The following is a 20,579-nucleotide window of genomic DNA, read 5'->3' on the forward strand; positions in this document are numbered from 1 at the left end:
TATGAAAATAATGAAGAAATTCACTTAATTTTGAAATTTTTGAATAAAAAAGAGAATAGGACTACCCAAACCACCAATGAAATTTGTGAAGTTTGCGGAGACGATGCTGTATCAGTTCGCTTCCGCTCTCGAAATTTCGAAATTTTGATTTACATTGATGAATGATTTACACTGATGGATTATTGTCTCTAGCGGAAAAACGGAAAAAAGTGGTCCACCAAAATGGTACATATTTGTTTATTTTTTCTTATTATAAATATAAAAAAAATAAGTTGAGGTTTGATTAGAAATACGAAAAGACTTTTTAGACTACCCAATATTATCCAATAATGAATGCTGGGTCTTAATTATGTTGACTATAAGCAGACATAAACAACAATCTTTACAGAACGTGAATTTTCGTAACAAACATTGTTCAGACGTATAGTAAGTCTTTCCATGATGAAATGGCAAACAATGCTGAAAACAAATAATATAACAGCTTGAGAAAACTCACACGTGATCTGTCAAAAAAAGGCTCTGGAAAAAAGTACCTCCGTTACCATGTATTTATAATAATCTTCGCTGGCGAAATTGCCGATAATAAATGACGGAAGTGCTTCTTTTCTCCGATTTAGGAAGGTGGAAGTGTTCATGGTGCTGGGGCTGGAACTCTTACTGCGGATATAAACTGAAATCATTGGAGAAAGTAACTTCTTGTGAGCATAGCTAAGATATCAGACTCCTTCCAAGTCTATGTTATATACTTATAGCAAACATGCGTTATAGCATCATAGGAAATGGCTTGGTTTCAAAGGAACTCGCGTACTGGTTTCATTGGCTGCTCCTGCTTTTCGCTTGCTTTGCGTTTTAATTAAAATTGTGGTAGAAAAAACGGATTACAATTCAAGCTAGTATTAATTAAGGCAACCAGTACTAACATCTTTAATAGAAACCAAATTTAAATCGGTTATGTAAATGACTTCCACTTCATAGTTAGAAAAATAAGCCCTCGTAACTGTTAATACTATATGCAGCACAATTTTCGCTTTAATAAATCTTATCGGTACCCATTTAATTTTCTAAAAAATGGCAATGGCTTGACATACATATCTCTCGAATAATCCGCCTTAGAAAGTTCATCAGCTTTCGCTTATTCTCATTCAAAAGAATTAAACAAAGCATTTCCAACGCAAAAAATAAGTACAATTCTCAACTTAATCCACCCTAAAACGTCGTACTCGTTTATAGAACACACAAGATGTTTCTTCGTGGTGGTCGCTTTAAAATCGCGCGCTGCAATACTCTAGATTGCCTCAATAACAACAAGCAAGCGACATCAAAAAGTAACCAAACCGTCGAAAAGCGACAAAAAAAAGAATGAACGCAAAGTGCATTCAAGTAAACCATTAGCTGAAGATCACATGACACTTGTTAACTGTCAGCGAATGGTGAAAGCCTCATCAACCCTCTTTATTACAATGAATCGTGCGAGGCTTCGCAGAAACTTTTCCTTAAATGCAACCGCACAAGAACACTTGAAGTGTTATGAAAAATTTCTCAACATAAAGACTTTGAAAATGCGGGCAAAACTTTTGAGGTTAAACGCAAGCAAACAATCCTACAGCGCTACAACTTGCTGCCGACAAGAAAATAACCGAGCTCGGTTGTTTAAAGTGTGTGTGTGTGTATTTAATGCTTCACACTTGAGCCTCGATCGTATTGGCATCTTAGTGGCTGTTCGGAGGGAAATTTGATTTCTTTTTATTCTCACCTCCAGGAGGTCCACTCATCAAAACCGACGAGTGCATTGTCACAAGCTGCTCAACAATAGACCCGAATAAAGTTGCAACAATAAAAAAAAAAATTGTGAAGAGATTTAGTTGGACTTATGGATATCTGTACATATGTAATATATGTAGCTTCAAGTACTTGGAAGTAGCGAAATGAAGAGTTTCATTATGCAGCTTCTGAGCTCATTACATGTAGTTGCACAATGAGAAGATGTGACAATATGACTATGTGAAGAAGTGAAAAGATCGAGAGTGCAAATCCTTGAAATCGCTTCAATTGCATTGCGGTTGAATGATTTTGATCGACAAATTGCACAACGGATTAAAGGTGATGATGTGTAAAAATTGATGTGCTCACGCATTGTTATGGCCGCGAGTATTTAACTCAGTTGCGGTGTAGGTAATTTGTTAACAATTCGCGTTTGCTTCAATTTGTCTAGGTCTAGTGACATATTTGCGTTTGTTTATGTAAGGGATGTGAACTTATTAGTTGGATAAAATAAATACAGCTGCCATGCATAACAGTTTAAGAAATCATTAAGGTCTCAGAAATGTCTTACTAATCACTTAAATCGACACAGTTTTCATAAAAGTCTCGAGTAGAGTAGCGAAAGACCCACACACCATACTTAAGATATGCTAAGCTGTACCCATAAATTTCTAGTTAAAAATGTATGCTCCTTTCTAGTTTGAAATTAAAGCAGAATCAGCGCTACTATAAATATTTCCTCATGAACGATAGCCAATCATCAATGCTTTGGCCACGATTTCTATCGATCAAGCAGATTATGGTACTTCCTTCTTGGTTTCGTAGTAAGGCAACCATGTTCCAGCCAGTATACGAGCTTTTTGTCTAGAATCTCTCTCTCTCTCTTTCTTGGTACAAATAGTATAGCTACTCAGTACATCTCAAATATACTCATTTAACGATCACAATCGATCCTACAGCTATCTGTATTATATAAGGTCTAGTAAAAAGAAATTCATTATTTTTGCATTAAATTGGAGTATTTGCATTGTTAGAATTCTTCGATTAAGGTCTTATAAGCACCATTTTTTCAAAAAATTATTTTCATTAATTTCGGCCGCATTTTTCACCCACAAAATCATTCACCATAGAAAGGAACAGATGAAGTCATATCTGGATTATAAGGTGAATGCAAAAAAGCTTGCCAATTATGCTTCTCCTATGGGCTAAAACTAACTATATCTGGGCGATTATTTTCTTCATATGATCCAATTGTTGACAGTAATGGACCGAATAACGCATTTTGTCGTAAAAAAGGTGTTTGATGATTCCCTTCCAATCCCACTGAACACATATCAAAACCTACCTGATTGCTAATCCTGGTTTGGTTACGACTTGCGCCGGCCCATCGTGATTCGACCACGTTCGTTTTCGTTCGACGTTGTCGTAAGTGACACACCAGTAAGCATCCGTTTCAAAAATAGATTGATTCTTTTGCCAATTGCGGTTTTATATGTCGGTCGGACTCGGCCATTTCCAGCGGGGTGCATCTTTGATCTGAAGGTTACTGGAACAGAATCAACGAAATCTAAATTGAGCGTGATTGCCTCTCATAGCATCAGGATCATAAAAACTTAAACTATTTACATATTCAGCCGTCTACATTGCGTGTTCATACTAATCGCAAAAAACTTTCAGGAAACTGTTTTTTGTTGTTCATCTTTGACGCTTGCTCAAACAGTACTGAGTCACACAACTACGAAACTGCCTGAGAATTTTTTTGTTATGAAATCTTGTTACGATATAGCGTAACCCAATGGCACTTATACATATAACACGAGATACAGGTCCCTAAATCTCTATTGGAAATATTATGTATTTATTTTTAACTTTTGTCTTAAAAACCGAACGATAAAAATCAAGATAAATATCTTATTAAAATATATTTTTTCTTCAACCTTTTTCTTTTTTGTCTCGAAAAAACTAACAAAACGTTTTCCGTTTCCGGTACATACCATAACTCCAGCTAATCGTCAAAACACGGCATAAACTTAAATTACTGATGATCGGAAAAACCAAAAAGTCAATAGCGTTTAAGAAAATGCACCTTCCATTAGAATATGTTAACACCAAAAATGCTTGGTTGACAGAGCTTTTCTTTAAAAACTGGTTTGAAAAACTATTTATCAAACAAGTTAAGCGATATCTAAAAGAAAATTGGTAAGGCAAGGCACTTCTACTGCTAGACAATGCAACCTACCATCCACATTCATTAGTAGATCTAGATAAGGACATATGTGTCTTGTTTTTACCACCTAACTGCACGGTTCTGATCCAGCCTATGGCCCAGAATGCCAAAGTTTTTTATCTCATCTTTTGTCCATTTCAGAAAATAATTTAACGGTATCATTAAAAAAAACATGGGTTTTTTGGCATCAAACGCAAAAATGTTTCAACAAAATTCTTTAGGACGAAGAAAGTGATGACGATATCTCTCTCGCTGTGTTGCGTCCCAATAACTCAACAAAAGTATCTGATCTATTAGTCTAAATATCTCCGGATATTTATTTTGTTGATGAAATTGATGACTGGCTAAATGACGGTGACGATGATCAGATTGAAGAAGGCAACCTCAGCAGCAACAACCATGATGAAAATGAACTAGAAACCCAAAAACCCAGCATTCTCAAGCTATATCTGTACTAAAGACACCGAAGAGAAGGAGTTTCCCGCTGGAGATATGTATTTGAAACCTGCAAGCCTAAGAGATATTGCATACAGAAAGAAAAATAAGACAAAACTGCGCCAAGAAAGTTTCTTTGATAAACAATAAAAATGTTCATAAAATGTATAAAATGAATTTTTGATGTGGAACTAAATAGTCTGGTTTTTTGTAGCTCTTATCCAAGTTTTTTTTTATATTTCGGAAACCCGGACATTTCGATATTTCGGACAGTGCTTGGTTTTCAGTTGTCCAGATTATCGAGATTGTACAGTACATATAAATGCTGAAATATATGCATCTGTGAAGAGTATTATAGCTTCGGTATAGTTAAAGTTAAGTATTTTTCTTGTTTTTATATTATTTCTAGATATATCTAAATATAGCAATTATGCCCAACGAAGGCTTAATACTACTAGCTGAAATTTTTCAAATTGAATTAAGCACGAAGAATTAAGGTTTTGGAGACTGCATAGACACAATATAACATTCCAATAGTATTTTCTGAGTATGGCATTTATGAGCTTAGGCAGAGAACTTGTTGGCATGATTTCATGAAAAATATTGAGACTGATAAGTTGTATTAAGCTTCAGAGTACTCTAGACAAACGTCTCAGGCATTTTCTAATAAATAAACGCGTAAGTCTGTGTATACAAATCTTAAGTTGTTTTTATAATGAAATTTAAATCTCAATATATTCGCCTCCTTTAAATCCCTTTACAAATGATATTGAAAGCATTTTCCTGGAAAAGTTGGAAGAGTTGTGGTTCTGTGGCTTATGAAATATCTAAAAATCAGCCAATACATAGTACATAAGCCTGCTTGACAATACCTGAGTGATCATTAACTCCAAGGTGCAACAGTGCGGGATTAAACGCGGATATTCACCATATTCCCGTGTCCGCTTTCCAGGCACTTGTTGGTTCTCAAGCCGCGATTAAGTAATTCCAAATCGAGTGAACTGCTTCGCTAAACAAATTCGCATAATGCTCGTAGCACTTTACTTAGCGCGGCATTAAGCAACTTGTCGCATTGCGGAAATTTGTCCAAGGCAGGTGCGTACACACAGCACATAACTGCAGCCCTCCCACTGTAAATAATAATTTTCGCTAACCGCAACAATTGCACAGAAGCCACGAACAAAGCGATTAAACAAAAGCAAAATATTTTGCAAGATCATCCGCACGACGACAAGTCTGCTTAGGCAACCCAATTGCCTCGTCTGCGACTGTCATCATCCGCTACTTAACTGCTGTGCGATTGTCACGAGAGCACCGCCACAGAGGATGGGTTCATTTCTCTGCTTAGCCTTTCACAATTATCTAGTAAAACAAAGATCTACGCATGCAAATGGTTTTTAATGGGCTGGATTACGCTTTGGGCGGTGCAGTTAATCCATGTCGTAGAAGTATGTATGGGTGTTTGTATGTTTTTGAACCTGTATTATTGGCAACTAAAACTAGCAAGCAGCTAAGATCGAGCCAGCGCATTGTTTTCCTGCAAAATGAAAATGTCTTTAAGCTAAAATATGATCCCCCACAGGTTTGTTTATATATACACACATACAAATTTACTTGCCATCAGAGTTGAGTATCATTCGTTAATACTTGTAGTCAGGCCAAAACGTTCATATACGAAGATTTGCAAATCCTACTGAGGTATGTTGACTACCTGTAGTCATCATGAGTTCATCAGAAGTAGTACTTAGTTTGTCAATAAGCCGAATTAGTTGATCGGCAAGCTGAACTGCGGAATAATTGAAATGCTGATCTGAGGACATCTCTCTTCCTACCAGCGGCGTTGTGTACGATACATACACATGGTAGAAGTCAAAAACTATTCAAACCGGAATCCGACAACGTTCTACATCTGCCGACAGATAAATATGATCGATAGCGATCATTTACACGGTAGTAATATTGCCTTATCGCTCAACTTTCTTTGTCGCATCGTCGCTTGTTGGTCGCTAATCCGCTCTTGTTTGTCTCGTTTGCTTTTGTTTGTGGGCATTCGTGGATTTGTATTTACTTTTCATAAAACTGATATAACAGTTTCACCCTACTTGTCTTCCTGCCTTAGTGCAGTGGACTTTTCACGGAAATGTTTTGTGTATTCTCGCCTTTTATAAGTGCACTGCTGCGGCTCTTATTTCCGTAATACCTCTCGTAATATGATTTACTCTTGTATTTGTGTTGTACAATATGATTTGTGGTTCTTCCTCGAGACAGCTTAACTTATTATAATTCAATGACAGATTTCTAATTTCGAGAAATAAGTTAATAAGACATGTATGAATAACGTTCGAATAAGGCGAATAAAACTTTTCAATCGATGTTTGTAATTATATACTACTTTGCTGGAAGCTTGTCCTAGATTCTGCTGCTATAGGTCGCCTTGTTGTTATCGAGCAATTGAAGCAATCTATAACTATGAACTCGATGGTTCATCGATCAAATAGGTTTTGAAAGTATATACGTATATAAAGAGTGATCCATTTCAAGTTTCTCTACTTTTTTAAAGAAAAAACACAGAAATTTCAAATTTAATGAGGAATGTTTATTACCATTCGAAAGAATATTCTTTTCCATTCATTTTTTGAAGATTATATCTTTCAAATGTTAGACGCGTCTATGTCTCAGACGACCCATCCATTGAGTCCTATTTCCATAACTCGTTCGAGCATTTCGACTTTTAACTGGTGAATGACACTTGAGATATTTTGCTCCAAGGCCTAAATCGAAGCAAGATTGTCCACATAGACTTTAGACCTTATATATCCCCAAAGGAAAAATCACACGATCTTGGCGGTCAATTGACCGTCTGAAACCATGAAAATGAAATCTGTTCACCGAAATGTTCTCTCAATAAACCCATTGATTGATACGATGCGCGGAAAATGACGCCGTCTTGTTGAAATTTCAAGAATCAAATAGTTATCATAGGGGCTATAGCGGTAGCCATTGATGTTTACGTTCTTACCGACATCATTTTGAAGAAACCGGTTTTTTTTCTGAATGAAATGGCAGCTCTTGAATAAACTTTGCTTGTTTACATATCCAAAGAGCCAGAAATTGGCCTCATCGCTGAACAAAATTTGGTTCGAAAACGTCAGATTTTCTCAGAACTTGTATCGCTTGGGTATGTCGAGCGGCTTCAGTTCTTGCGAAACCTGTGTTCTGCACGTTTTTAATTTAAGATCAACAAGTAAAATGGTAAAATAATCTATAGCTTCACTTTCTCTTGCAATATTATATAGAAGGTGGCTTGTCGTATCTTTTTGAGACAAAACTACTATATATTTTTCTCATTTCATTCTATTACAGTTAGAAGCAGTTTAGCGTCTCTGGTAACATGTGATTGTTACACTTTGCACAAAAAACAAATTGAAACCTTTTACAAAAAAAAGCTCGATGATGGTTGCAACTAATAGTTTCTCAAATAGTCATCGCGGATGGTGACTGCTAATAAAAAGTAGGTCACTTAAGACAACGTCAACCTAAAATGGTCGGGAAAATAGGAATGGCAAGAAATCACCACTATGAACTGCTTCCCTACGACCGAACTTAATTCGGCCCTGCACTGGATTGGACCCTCTAAAGGAAGGAATAAGAAATGAATTATGTTACATCAGTACAACAACAGCCCATACATGGCGACAGTGACTCGCCAGAAGCTTCGGAAGCTGGGTTAAAAGGCTCTTATGTATCCACTTTATATTCCGCAGCTGGCACCAAGTTCTCGTGTGTGGCGGATGACTTGATTAACGAAAAAATTCACGTCAAAAAAGAAAATTAAGTAAGCCAAATTTAGTAAAGTAAAAGTTAATTTTTTGCCTTCAAATTTTCTTCCAAAAGTTGCAAAAGATACAGAGAAAGTACTGCTGGGTGGAATCTGTCTATAATAATAAGGTGATTAAGAAGAAATCCTTTAAGTAGAGCTTTGGGCATTTTTTGGAAGCTTTATTCGGCTCTAGGTGGGAAATATGAAACAGCAGTCGGGAATGTCATAAACTCTCCAATGAGCCAAAGGCAGCCTAACACAAATTCGAAACAGAACATTTTAGAATAATCTCCGAGGATGTCGGTTTCATAAAATAATTTAATTTGAGAATTTTTACTGGAATTTTAATCTTTTTAATATTGGGTTAGTGTCAGTTTTGCAAAGACCTTCGGTTGGGGCATTTTGCCAGTCCAAAGTACAACATCAAAGATCGTCGTTTCCCAGAAATTTAAAGGGACTCGCGCTGAATTACTTTTTGCGACTTATTATTGCTCTCCCTGAAAATTGTTACGAGAAAGGAGCAAAAAACTTCATTCAAAGTTCTTTTGCAGAAAATGTAACGTTAAGAACTAAAGAAATATTTTCTTAACATAGCATATAAAAATGTGAATTATTAATTTGTACCAAATACTCTCCACAATTGCCTTTCACACTGCCATCATTTGTGATCACGACAAAACCTAAATACCTTTTCATTTCAGCAAATTTTCTAGCCAAACAATCAGCTTTTACAAAATGTCAATGAAAACGTCACTGACGAAAGAATGCCGAGGATTAACTCGACTAAAAAAAAACTCTAAAATAGTTGTTGAGCATGCGCACCGTTGTATAAGCTACAATTTTAGCAAAGATTGTTGAGGCAAGCAACAACAACAGCAAATACGTTGGCATCTCTTTTGCGCTCTAACCCTCTACCAACCACAGGGATGAGCTGTGCGCACAAAACTACTGAGTCTATTAAAAGTCTAAAGGCAGATAATAAAGGGCCATTAGGACTTAAAAGGGCTCAGCCCAACAAATTTGGTTCCACACTGTATGCTGTATAGGCATACATACAAATACATACATGCATATAAATATGTTTGTAAAATTTGTTGCTGATATTTCTTGTTGTGCTAATTTGGTATTCGCAACTACATACATACATGCATTCATAAAAGGTGAACAGTTTCGGTAAATGGAAGTGGGACAAATCATTTGAAATTGCTGAGTAAAAAATATTTGTAGGCATCTGTAGTAAATTATACAAAAAAATATTAAAGTAATGGTTTTAAACGAGCTATCATATTATAATTTTGAAGAATTATTCTTCTTCTTTAGTTAAAAAAAGGTCCCTATATTCCTGTTTTGCTTTATTTCATAATACATAACTCGTTACTATCTGATGCGGAGTGTTTTCGAGGTCATTCGATACGCCAAATTCGGCCCTTGTGAAGTCAAAGATCTCTAACATAGACTAAATTATCAGGTTAGGTTCCGTCTGTTAGCTTTTGCGGAGATATCATTGTGTATCGGTTTTAGTGACTTACGTGTTGCTGCAATCAGTAGCCAACGGATGGCACTTTTGGCAATCTCATCAGCTATTTTGTTTCCAGAGTTTCGGAATGCCTTTGTGACATGGAACCCAGTATATCCGAAGCCACTTTCCGGCAGCAGCTGCATCTTCTAACTCTTGATTCTATGGACATTCTCTGACGTAATGCGATGAAAGATTATTGCCTTAATTGTCGCCTGGCTATCGACGTATATATCGATAATAATTGAAAATTTGCACTACGACCTATACTCTATTGTGCCCTCTCCTATATCACATATGGTCACAAAGGTCCAGCAATCTCTGCATTATTCCGGAAGTGTGAAGGGTCGGCTGAGACCCAGCTCTAAGCATTACATTCCGGGTCCCACTGCATTCGCAATGTTTGAACCGTCTTTGTAGATGTTGCAAGTTTCGCTGGTGAACCGCAAACTCCTGCGCAATAGTTATTCCTTAAGCATTCTTCGTTTATTGTGATCCAGCTCTGATACCTTAGTAAATATATACTGCACCATGGCTGAAAAAGTACCGTTCATACCAGGGGAATTTACCAGTTCGAAGCCGTTGATGGCCTTCAGTATAGGTTAGAGATTTGTAGCGTCCGTACATCCATTAAAATTGTTTTGTTTCTAATTCATATTTTTTGATAAGTTTCCTGATTTGAAAGTTTTTTAACTTAAATCACCTGCCAAAAAAGTGTTCCTCAGAAAACTGAAAGGGTTTCGAACTTTACCATGTTTAACTTTTTGAAAGCTTTTGTCTAGCCAATCATAACTGGTGAGTTGCTAAGCTATGTAGTATTGTACTACAATGGATAATCGTTGCAAATGTTGGAACAGGCTTACGGTGATTCAGTTTTATCAAGACTACGAGTGATATAAACCTTTCAAAGACGGCCTAGAGATCGTTGAACACATGCCTTGTTCTGGACCTCTTCAACTGAGGAAAAGGAAGGATATGGTGGTTGAAAATCGTCGGGCAGTGTTAAAGAGATGACAAGACAGCTCGACATCTCTCGCGAGTACGTTCAAAAGATTTAATTTGATCTTTTGGCTATGAAACGCGTTTATGCTTGACTCGTCCCTATAAAGCAGAATTTTTTTTAAAAGAGTACCAGGAACTGGTCTCTTTGGACATGCTTGATCGTGTGAATTCCGATCTCACATTCATGGGAAGCACTATGAGCATATGGATTTATGAGTTTGACATGCAAACAAGTCAGCAATCATCGGAATGGAGGGAAAAAAGAATCAAAACAAAAAAAAAAAAAAAACACGCCAAAAGCGCCCAAAAATCAAAGCGATACTTTTCGATATTCGTGGTTTGGTGCATCATGAATTTGCTCTGAAGGAACCGGCTGGCAATAAGAAGTTCTATTTAGCCGTGTTGAGGCGCTTGCGCGTCAAAATCCGTTGAAATCGGCCGGAATTGTGGAAGAACAATTCATGGATTTTATACGATGATATTGCACCATTTCCTCGAGCAATGATTGTGACCAAATTTAAAGTCAAAAACACAATGAACACCATCGATCAACCACAATATTCAGCAGATTTAACTCCGTGGGATTTTTTCTTGTTTCACAAATTGCAATTACCGCTCCGTGGAACCCGTTATCAGTCGATCGAAGAGGTAAAACAAAAATCGCTGAAGGAGCTGAAGGAAATCCCAAAAAGTATTTATGAAAAGTGTTTCGAGGACAGGAGAAATCGTTGGAATAAGGATATTGATGAATAAATAAATATTTCGTGTTTTATTTACAGTTTCCGGGTACTTTTAAATTATATTTCTAGAAATGTACAAAAGTTAAGTTATAAATTTCGACGACTATGCAATTCTTCATACCTTATTTGGACGAACAGCTGGCTACACCTTAATATTACATAAAGAGTAAAAATAAAATAATTATATCAAAATAAAACGAAATAATGGCAACATTGTCCATGGTGGCTACAGAAATGTTTTTGACAACTACTTACTTAACACTTCTCCTACTGCCGAAACACACGCACACATAAATTTAGCGGAATATTTTCATAGAGCGGCGAGTTGAGTACAGTTCATCATCGACACATCACTTCCACATCACCAGCATTTAGGCATATTAAAATCTAAATCCCTACACTACTTACTTACAAACAAACAAAAAAATAACCTCATTTCACGTTAGACTTCGGAAGTATGTATGTTTGTATGTATGTTGAACTGGGTAGCTATCAAACGTAATGGGCGCTTTAAAATCAAATAGGGTGATGCACTGAGTTCTTAGCTGACATGCCGTTAGCTAGCTCGAGAAAAGGGTGTATGGTGCGGTGCGGCAAACGATGCATTTGTTTACATTACACATTTCCCCGACAGGAACAATTTGCAATGGAATTACTGTTTTGGCTTCGAAATTGAAATCGCAAATGCCGCACCTTTTCAGCATCAGTCGATTCAATCTATTCTATTTCGTATTATTCACTCAACCAGTCAAAATTTGTGTCCTTTCGGCGTTGCGAGTACACGAATACAGACGAGCATAATGCCACAGGCAAATCAAAAGGCTTAAAGCAGATGGAAGGACCTTGGCATACACTTACATACTTGCCTACATTGGTATATCTAAATAGTTGTACAAATTCTTAATGTAAACATATACATATATGCATCTGAGCGGATATAAGTGCATACATATCTACATGGACTGCCATTGAAATGCCTGGCTGCATTGTTGACTGTGTGGCAGTGAAAGTCAAAAAAGCGCATGTCGGCCTTTTAACGCACTCGTGCATATTCTTGTTGTCGATTTGTTGGCGCATGAAATGGAAATCAAGTTGCTTTGGGATTTCTATAATTGAGAAAAATAATTAGCAAAGTTTGTGAGCATAATGTTACAAGCATACGTCCATACATACATGAACAATCGTAATACTGAGTTCTGTCATCAGTTGTGTTTTTTTTTGTTTTTTTTTTTTGGTTTTTTTAGGAAGTAATAATTTTTCTTGACTGTACCTTACCAAAAACCTAATAAGAAGATAAATGGGTGCAAAACCATTTGAGTAAATTATGATAATTCGAGTCTCAACTTTGTCACTCAGAAATCATTGGCTTTATGAAACCAATAGAATATCTTAAAAATATCACAGTGGTAAATAATGTTTTCCTTCACATTTTCAATTTGCTTAGACAGCATATAGATCATATCACGCCCTTACCCGCAGTAAAGCAGAGAATAGTCTACCGTTGCTTTGCCGACGGCATATATCTCAATTATAAGAATAAACTTCGAGGCGGATTTTAATTACATTTTATAAAGTAACAAATAAGGAAGAGCTAAGTTCGGATATAACCAAACACTTCACACTCTTGCAACTTTAAGGATTAAAACCAGGGCAGTACTTTCAGGTACATAAGTTGTGTTAGTTACATATATGGTGTCTAGGAGGAGTTTTCATCCGATTTTATTCATTATAAGCACCGTTATAAGTGGAAACCGCTCTCTCAATTTTATTTAGATAACTCATATAATTCGACCGGAAATTCGAAAATCTTTATACTAGATATATGGAGGCTAAGAGCAGTATTGCTTCGGTTCCACATACATATATGTAGCACACAGAAAAATGTACTATTATCAAGAAATGATTCTCTGAAAATTTCAATTATATATCTCACACATTGACCGATATTTGCGGTAAAAAGTCAACTATAAGCTCTGGGTCCACATATTTAGTACCTAGGGCCTTGAACAACTATTCAACTCTTCATATAACACTGAAGGCCATCCAAGATGAGGCTTACAACAAGGAATCTAAGGAAAATTGGATTAATCATTCGCGTGATTGTGTTGGCTCAGGATCCTAAATTGAAGACGATAGCAAATATTTGTATTCAAATAGGCTGACAAGCAGATGGCATAAATGTTTTGGACAACTTACATATACTTGTGATGCTTTCATCAACGAGTTAAGTCTTCTGAAAACCCAACGTTGAGTAATTGAAGCAATAATGATGCTTGCCTGGATAGAAGAAGTTTTGTCATCAGTCAACGAGACTCTAAGACATAACTTGCACTCGGAATTTTCAGCAGCACCCGCATATAATACACATATGTATGGTATGCCATAGTTATCAATCTTCCAAGTTTTTAATATCAGTTAGATATGCATTGTTTGACTCTACATATTGCTCATTAATATGCTATTTTAAAGAAGTTATCTGAGATTCGTAAGAGAAAAAGAGAAAAAATCTGCAGAACTGGATGAATGAGCGATATTTACTATTGGGAAGAATCCGCTTTGCGAGATCTATCCGAAAATATTCAAAGGGAAGTTTAAGTGCTTTGGTACTAATTGATTCTATTTCAGATGTAGTGAATCGTGAATATTTATACCACGAAGCTTACTTAAAAAGTATAAATAGGAGCCTGTTGTTGTAGCAATGAAAAGATGGTAAACGATTCGCATTGGACAAGTTTCACACCATCTTATGAATTTCATTACATATTGACTATAAATTGCGACTCAGTTGAAAAAGAAAACAGATATTACAATGACCAAATATATTAAATAAAACCTCTCTTACCAGCTTTTGGTAGGGTAGCCGTGCTTCCATAAGGCATTTTCCAATAAAACGTACTAGGCCATTCGATTTCGAGATCAGATTCGACCTATTTCCGACCTTGTTCATTTTTTGATGTGGACCACCAGTCCAGGGATCAAACTGAATCCAAAAACGTCCGAAACATAAATCCCAATAACTCTTACTGCTATTCAATAATAAATATTAGAGTAGTTCGCATAAAAGTCTCCATATCTACATATATCTCGCTGAAGAAATATTATACAAAATGTATATAGTAACAAGGAAAAGAAATTTTTAACTTATAGTACAACTAGAATTACCTTTTTTTTAAGACGTAAATCTGCTTAAGGACTTCATGTACATATCTTGGTCTGTAAACTTTCCCTTGCTATTAATGTACGTTATAACTGCTAGTCTGAAAAGTATCATTTTAAAGAAAGAAATATTTTTTCAAAAAAAGCAATATTTTATCTGGTCAACAGACGCCAGTCGCCTGGTAATGTAGGCAGCGACATCTTCGATATTAGCCTCCTTAAAAAAATATGTAGTAAGCTCAAACTGTTCTTGGATCTACAAGGATCAGGTCCATATCTCATAGTTTTGGTATCCTGGATTACCTAACTCTTTCTAACTTTAATAATTAGGAAAAAACCTAAACATCTGTTGCACCGAAGCTATAATACCTCTTCACAGATACAAAAAAAATTCTCATAATAATTTGATTCCTATTTTTCAGTTTGTATGGCAGCTATATGCTATAGTTTTTCGATCGGAACTATTTCTTTGGAGATTATATTATTGCCTTAGCGAATAACTGTTAACAAATTTCGCGAACAAATAGTCCATGCAAGCACTTGGATCCGAACGTTCAGTTTGTATGGCAGCTATGTGCTATAGTGGTGTTATATGTATACATGTATTTATGTCCAAAAGTTCAGATCGATACCTTAAAAACTGAGGGACTAATTCCCATATTAAAGACAGACAGACAGATGGGCATGGCTAATCGACTCAGATCGTCACACTAATTATTTAGGTATATATTGGGTAGTCGAAAAAGTCTTTTCGTATTTTGTGTCATACCAGATAGTGTTGAAAAGGTAAAATTTAAACTTCATGTAACCAAAAAAAATTAAATTCGGGGAAGTTGAAAAAAAGTTACAGCTCTTCGAAAATGAGTGAAACTAATGAAGAAATTCGCTATATTTTGAAATTTTTGTATAAAAAAGGGAAGAATGAAACGCAAACCAACAATGAAATTTGTAAAGTTTACGGAGACGATGCTGTATCAGTTCATGTAGCACAACAATGGTTCGTTCGCTTCCGTTCTGGAGATTTCGATGTGAAAGATGCACTTCGCTCTGGTCGACCTATCGTTGAAAAAGTTGATGAAATTATGCGAAAGATTGACCGAGACTGTCACATAAGCAGCCATGACATCGCTAAGGAAATTAACATTTATCATCAAACGATCTTGAACCATTTAAGAAAGGCTGGCTACAAAAAGAAGCTCGATGTTTGGGTACCACAAAATTATCTGTGAAATATTAGCATCTGCGATTCTTTGCTGAAACGAAATAAAGTCGAACCATTTCTGAAGCGAATGGTAACAGGAGGGGAAAAGTGGATCAAATACGACAATAATGTGCGAAAAAGATCATGGTTCAAGCGTGGTGAAGCTTAACAAATGGTCGCAAAGCCAGGATTGACGCCTCGAAAGGTTATGCTGAGAGTTTGGTGGGACTAGAAAGGCTTCATCCACTATGAGCTGTTTCAACCTGGTCGAACGCTTGATCCTACAATTAGTTTCGCTCAATGCAGAGCTCCCTTAATGGAGTAAAGTTGGCTTCAAGAGAAGCCTCTGAAAATTACTTGTCGCAGTTTTTCGCCGAGAAACCTGAAAAGTTTTACACTGATGGAATAATGTCTCTAGTGGAAAAATGGCAAAAAGTGTTGGACCAAAAGGGTAGATATATGGTATCTTAAAGTTCATTATAAATATGAAAAAACATTATTTGAAGTTTGACAAGAAATACGAAAATAAATATAAAAAAATATTTAATAATATTGTGAATAAAAGCCTTTAAAGTGAACTATGCTAAAGTTGATACAAATTTTTGGTGAGTTCGAAGAAAAATCGGTATCGAATGGAGAGCCGAACCTTATTAAACGCAATATTAATCCAATGAAGAGTAATCCTATATTGTTCTCCCAAAACCGATAAAAAAAAGAAAATCAAATTTGTTGCTAAACTCAATGTATTTTTTTTATAATATGCTCAATTCTTTTAATAAATATATTTTAATCTTTATAATATTTGCATTTTGTTAAAATTTTTTTTCCAAGCAATGCGTGACAGTACAATTGATTAAATTACTAAGACGATAATAAATAAATAAACAAATGATAATTGGGCGAATTCTGCTCTAATACAAACCAAAAAATATAATAAGTAAACATTTTGACGATTAGGAACTTAATACAAAATACATATTGTACACATACATTTTAAAATCTAATCGTAAAGGCAAATAAAAAAGTGAGTAATTTTAGTTTGAATACATAAAAAAAATTAAATTAAACTTCACCATCCGTGAGTGATCATTTGAAAGCCCTTAAGTGTGGGCGAGAAGCGAATTCCTCTCATAGGTATATAAATATTATTCGAATGCACTGTAAATGCGTTAAACTGATAAGATATTATCTTAATTGTCACCTTACGATGTTTACAACTAAATTCACTAACATTATTGTTATTAAGCAGACGGGAGCTTTCGCCTCTAAAGTACGAGAGCATATCACAGTTTCCAGCACTTTTTATATAGCAAGGCACTTGGAGTGCGAAAGCACTTTTTCTAAACGAGCGCCCGTTAAGGCAGTTAATCCATTTAAGCGATCCCGCGCGCAACTCATTGGCAACATTAGCAACATATTGCGGCAGTGGTGTTGTGGTTGTGGTTGCGTTAGCGATTGCGTTTCTTACGTCTCTCAGCACTCTGGAACGCAGCGATTTTAAATCTTGCGTTGACTGTACATATCGGAAATTAGCCGGACGATATTGACTTCGCCAATTGTCTTTCGGAAGAATAACTCCTCGATTGTGAATCCCGACACTTTGCTGAGCAATGGTAGTATACCAACCAATGCTTGAAAACGCAATGGTTGTGTGGGTTTTGTGCGCATCACGTAGGCCTGCAAGGTACCGCGTGCCTCTTCACACAAACCGGCTATTTTGACCGAATCGACAGGGCCACGCGAATCGCCGGAAGTACTTGAATTTGGGCTGCTACTTTCGCCAGTGCCAAATGAATTGTTAGCAGCATCTTCGTTGGGCTTACGGAAGAGCGTGATTGCACGTAAGCACTCATACTCATTGGTATCGATATTGAGATGACATAACTTATTGAGTACCTCTTGAAAGAAGTGCACTTCGCACTTGACCATATTAACCATTTCACGATTCATATTCTCCGATTCGTAGAGAAAGAGTAACTGTTGAAAATTAATCGGCATGAGATGCTGGGCTATGGCTAGTACAAAAAATTCCTTCCATGAATCCTCCAACAATTGTAATTGATCAGGTAGCGGCAAATTCTGGAATGCCTCGACACTCTTAATCCAATTCACATTCTTGAAGAGATGCTCGGCGGCAGTCTCTTTTAAGTGTTCAGCGGCCATTAGTGGCGGCGTTGGTGGCAATGAGCGATTCATGAAAGAGTTTTGCGCGAAGAAACCAAATGGACTCTGTTGCATGGCATGGTGTGCTGCTAGACGCGAAACTGATAGATCCAATACTATTGGTGGCTGAAAAGGATTGGCCAAAGCTGGATGTGGATGATGTTGTGGTGGTGGTGGTGGTGGAGGTGGTGGACGTGGCACAGTCGGTATTAGCATAGGTGTCATTGGAAAAGCATTAAATAACCTATGACTCATCATCAGGTCGGATGGCAACGGGTCTGGGCCCATCACGACCTCTTTATACAACTGAATTTGCCGACGCAATGTGGAGTTACGCGGTCCACGTTCATGTTGTACGGCATCCTTGTTCATGCCAACTTCGAAGCATTTGCGCAGGCGGCAGGCGCGACATTGATTACGATGGGTTTTGTCGACCACGCAAATGCCCTGCTTCTGTGACTTGCAAACGTACTGGCGTGAGCGTCGTATGGAACGCTTGAAAAATCCGGCACAACCATCACAAGCATAGATGCCATAATGCTTGCCGGAACTATGGTCGCGACAAACTTTGCAAGGCACATGATAGAGTATGCGACCTAAAGGGAGTACACAAAGTAAAAATAATTATTAGTTGAGGGTTTACCAAATAGCGGGTTCGCTTTATGAACAGCAGGCGTTGGAACTGCGCCGGTCTTTGCGCTGTACGCACAAAGCCTTATGGCGTTAAGTGGCAGCATGGAACGCCTCCAAGCCAGCCTACACGAAGTCGCAAGGCAGTGGAGGGTAGCGCATATTGCGCTTTTGCAGTTCCAACCCGTCTATTGTGGTGCAAAAGTGCTTGCTTGGTTCGAGGTAATCCTGGAAGGGCGCGTATATACTTACTTGAAGAAGACGGTGACAATCTATTGTATTTGTCCGCAGGATCTGGTGATATATCGGGGGAACTCATTTTTTTTAGCCGTGTACTGGCACCACTTGGAACAAACTTAGTATTATTTAATCACTTGTAAAGTCTTTTCACTTTAGTTTTTGTTGCTTTCAAAAACAGTTTTCGAATATTGTTTATCTTAAGCATATATATATGTCTTTGTGTTTTTTTAAATTTTTTATTATTTTTGTATTATTTTAGCACTAAACTAACGCGATCGTCTTCAATGCACTCAAACAACTGGACGACTATTGCGCACGAGATGTCGAATGGTTGTGATGCTTTCTTGCGATTTTGCTCCTGCTTTAATAGTCCTAGCCGGGTTGAAATATCCTTTATGGATATCTACGCATTATTTGTGCATTACCATTTCCATGCTAATAGTTGCTGATCATCCCTCTCGTATTTGAGTTCGTTCATTGGCTGTCGGCTGTCACAGAAACGCACATTCAGGGTGTGGTTTCTCTTGCCCTTTCACAATTGCAATTGCCTTAGCTGAGTGTAAGAGAGAGAATTCCGGATTTCTTCGACAGATCCTGCAGAACTGTTGACGACCTGCCATAATGGAAAATAGAGTAAAAGCAGAGAATTCTCATTATTTCGCATACATAAACCAAAGCAGATCGCTCTCTAATACTATACAAATGGTGTTCGGGCCGCTGCCGCTGACATCGCTGTCACCGCTAGCGATGACCTTTATTGCAAGCAACAACAACAAACACAAGTACGCTCAATATCTGTGCAATGTCGCAAAAGTGGCGCACACGTCCGCGCTCTTTATGCTGCTTCTTCTTCTTCTTCGCCTTGCCTTCTTCTTTTCTCTTTCGTCCGCTATTATTCTGGTTAAGTACTCATAATTATGTTTTCAGTTTGTTCTATTGTGTGACATGGATTTTTATGACACAGCCATTCTTTTGATTTAATGGCGTTTGTGTGAACTCATCCCAACCATCATCTATGCGTGTACCTGCTCTAGTGATAGGGTTGTTATTGTTCTTGAGTTTTTCTTTTTTTTGCGCGACTGGCCTATTTTTTACTTTGTGCAATATAAAAATGTGTAAAAATTATGATTAATCTTGTAAATATAACGCCCCTGCAAAAATATTTTAACCCAAAAAATTTTAATTCGACAGATTTATTTCAGATTCACGTGCTCTTAATAAATATTATGTTTTACTTTTTTAATTAAAAATATATGCATTTACCGTCTGAATTTTGTAGTTTATTGTGCCCGATTTAGAAAGCTTTGCAAATTGTTCACTTTTTGTACAAAAGACTAACAACCACACAAATCTCTAAAAACTAGAAGAAAGATTTAGCCACATGCAAATACCCCGTCATAATTTATCGCAGCGCTTAGATCCGTTATTCGTTATGGAATTTTTGGTTTTTTTGTTAAACTTTAAATGACAGAGCTGCATTTGTTTACGTAGTTTAAGTAATTTTTTATTTCGTGATTAAAACAATTTCACTATTTTTTATGCTTAATGCTTTTTACCACATATTCAACGCTTAAGTCTTCATATAAATAATAATCGAGATTCTACTAATAGAGAAAATAATATCTCGCATCTGTCTTTTTTATCGGAATTTTTTGAGGGCATATAAAACGATATTATTTTCTGGTGCA

At 36.8% G+C, this 20,579-nt stretch overlaps 1 protein-coding gene across 2 annotated transcripts; it reads right to left on the bottom strand.

Moving 5' to 3' along the window:
• Window positions 1–16,984: 16,984 nt before the first annotated feature.
• On the bottom strand, window positions 16,985–20,263 carry LOC120782501 (protein tailless). 2 transcript variants are annotated; one of them, XM_040114809.1, is made up of 4 exons: window positions 20,155–20,263; window positions 19,587–20,042; window positions 18,904–19,504; window positions 16,985–18,617 (listed from the first exon to the last, which is right to left on the bottom strand). In XM_040114809.1, exons 3-4 carry the CDS (start codon window positions 18,968–18,970, stop codon window positions 17,356–17,358), a joined length of 1,329 nt encoding a protein of 442 aa, XP_039970743.1. In that variant the 5' UTR covers window positions 18,971–19,504; window positions 19,587–20,042; window positions 20,155–20,263; the 3' UTR covers window positions 16,985–17,355. The 2 variants fall into 2 exon arrangements, with proteins under 2 accessions (XP_039970743.1, XP_039970742.1); XM_040114808.1 differs by lacking the exon at window positions 19,587–20,042.
• Window positions 20,264–20,579: the final 316 nt, after the last annotated feature.

This window comes from Bactrocera tryoni, chromosome 1 (assembly GCF_016617805.1).
Source record: "Bactrocera tryoni isolate S06 chromosome 1, CSIRO_BtryS06_freeze2, whole genome shotgun sequence".
In the NCBI taxonomy this organism is placed as follows: domain Eukaryota; kingdom Metazoa; phylum Arthropoda; class Insecta; order Diptera; family Tephritidae; genus Bactrocera; species Bactrocera tryoni.

Excerpts from the sequence above, each read along its gene's own strand:
- LOC120782501 (XM_040114808.1), bottom strand. The coding sequence starts at position 18,970 with ATGAGTTCCCCCGATATATCACCAGATCCTGCGGACAAATACAATAGA. Across the intron at positions 18,618-18,903 it reads ATTGTCACCGTCTTCTTCAA|GTCGCATACTCTATCATGTG; the intron begins GTAAGTATATAC and ends TACTCCCTTTAG.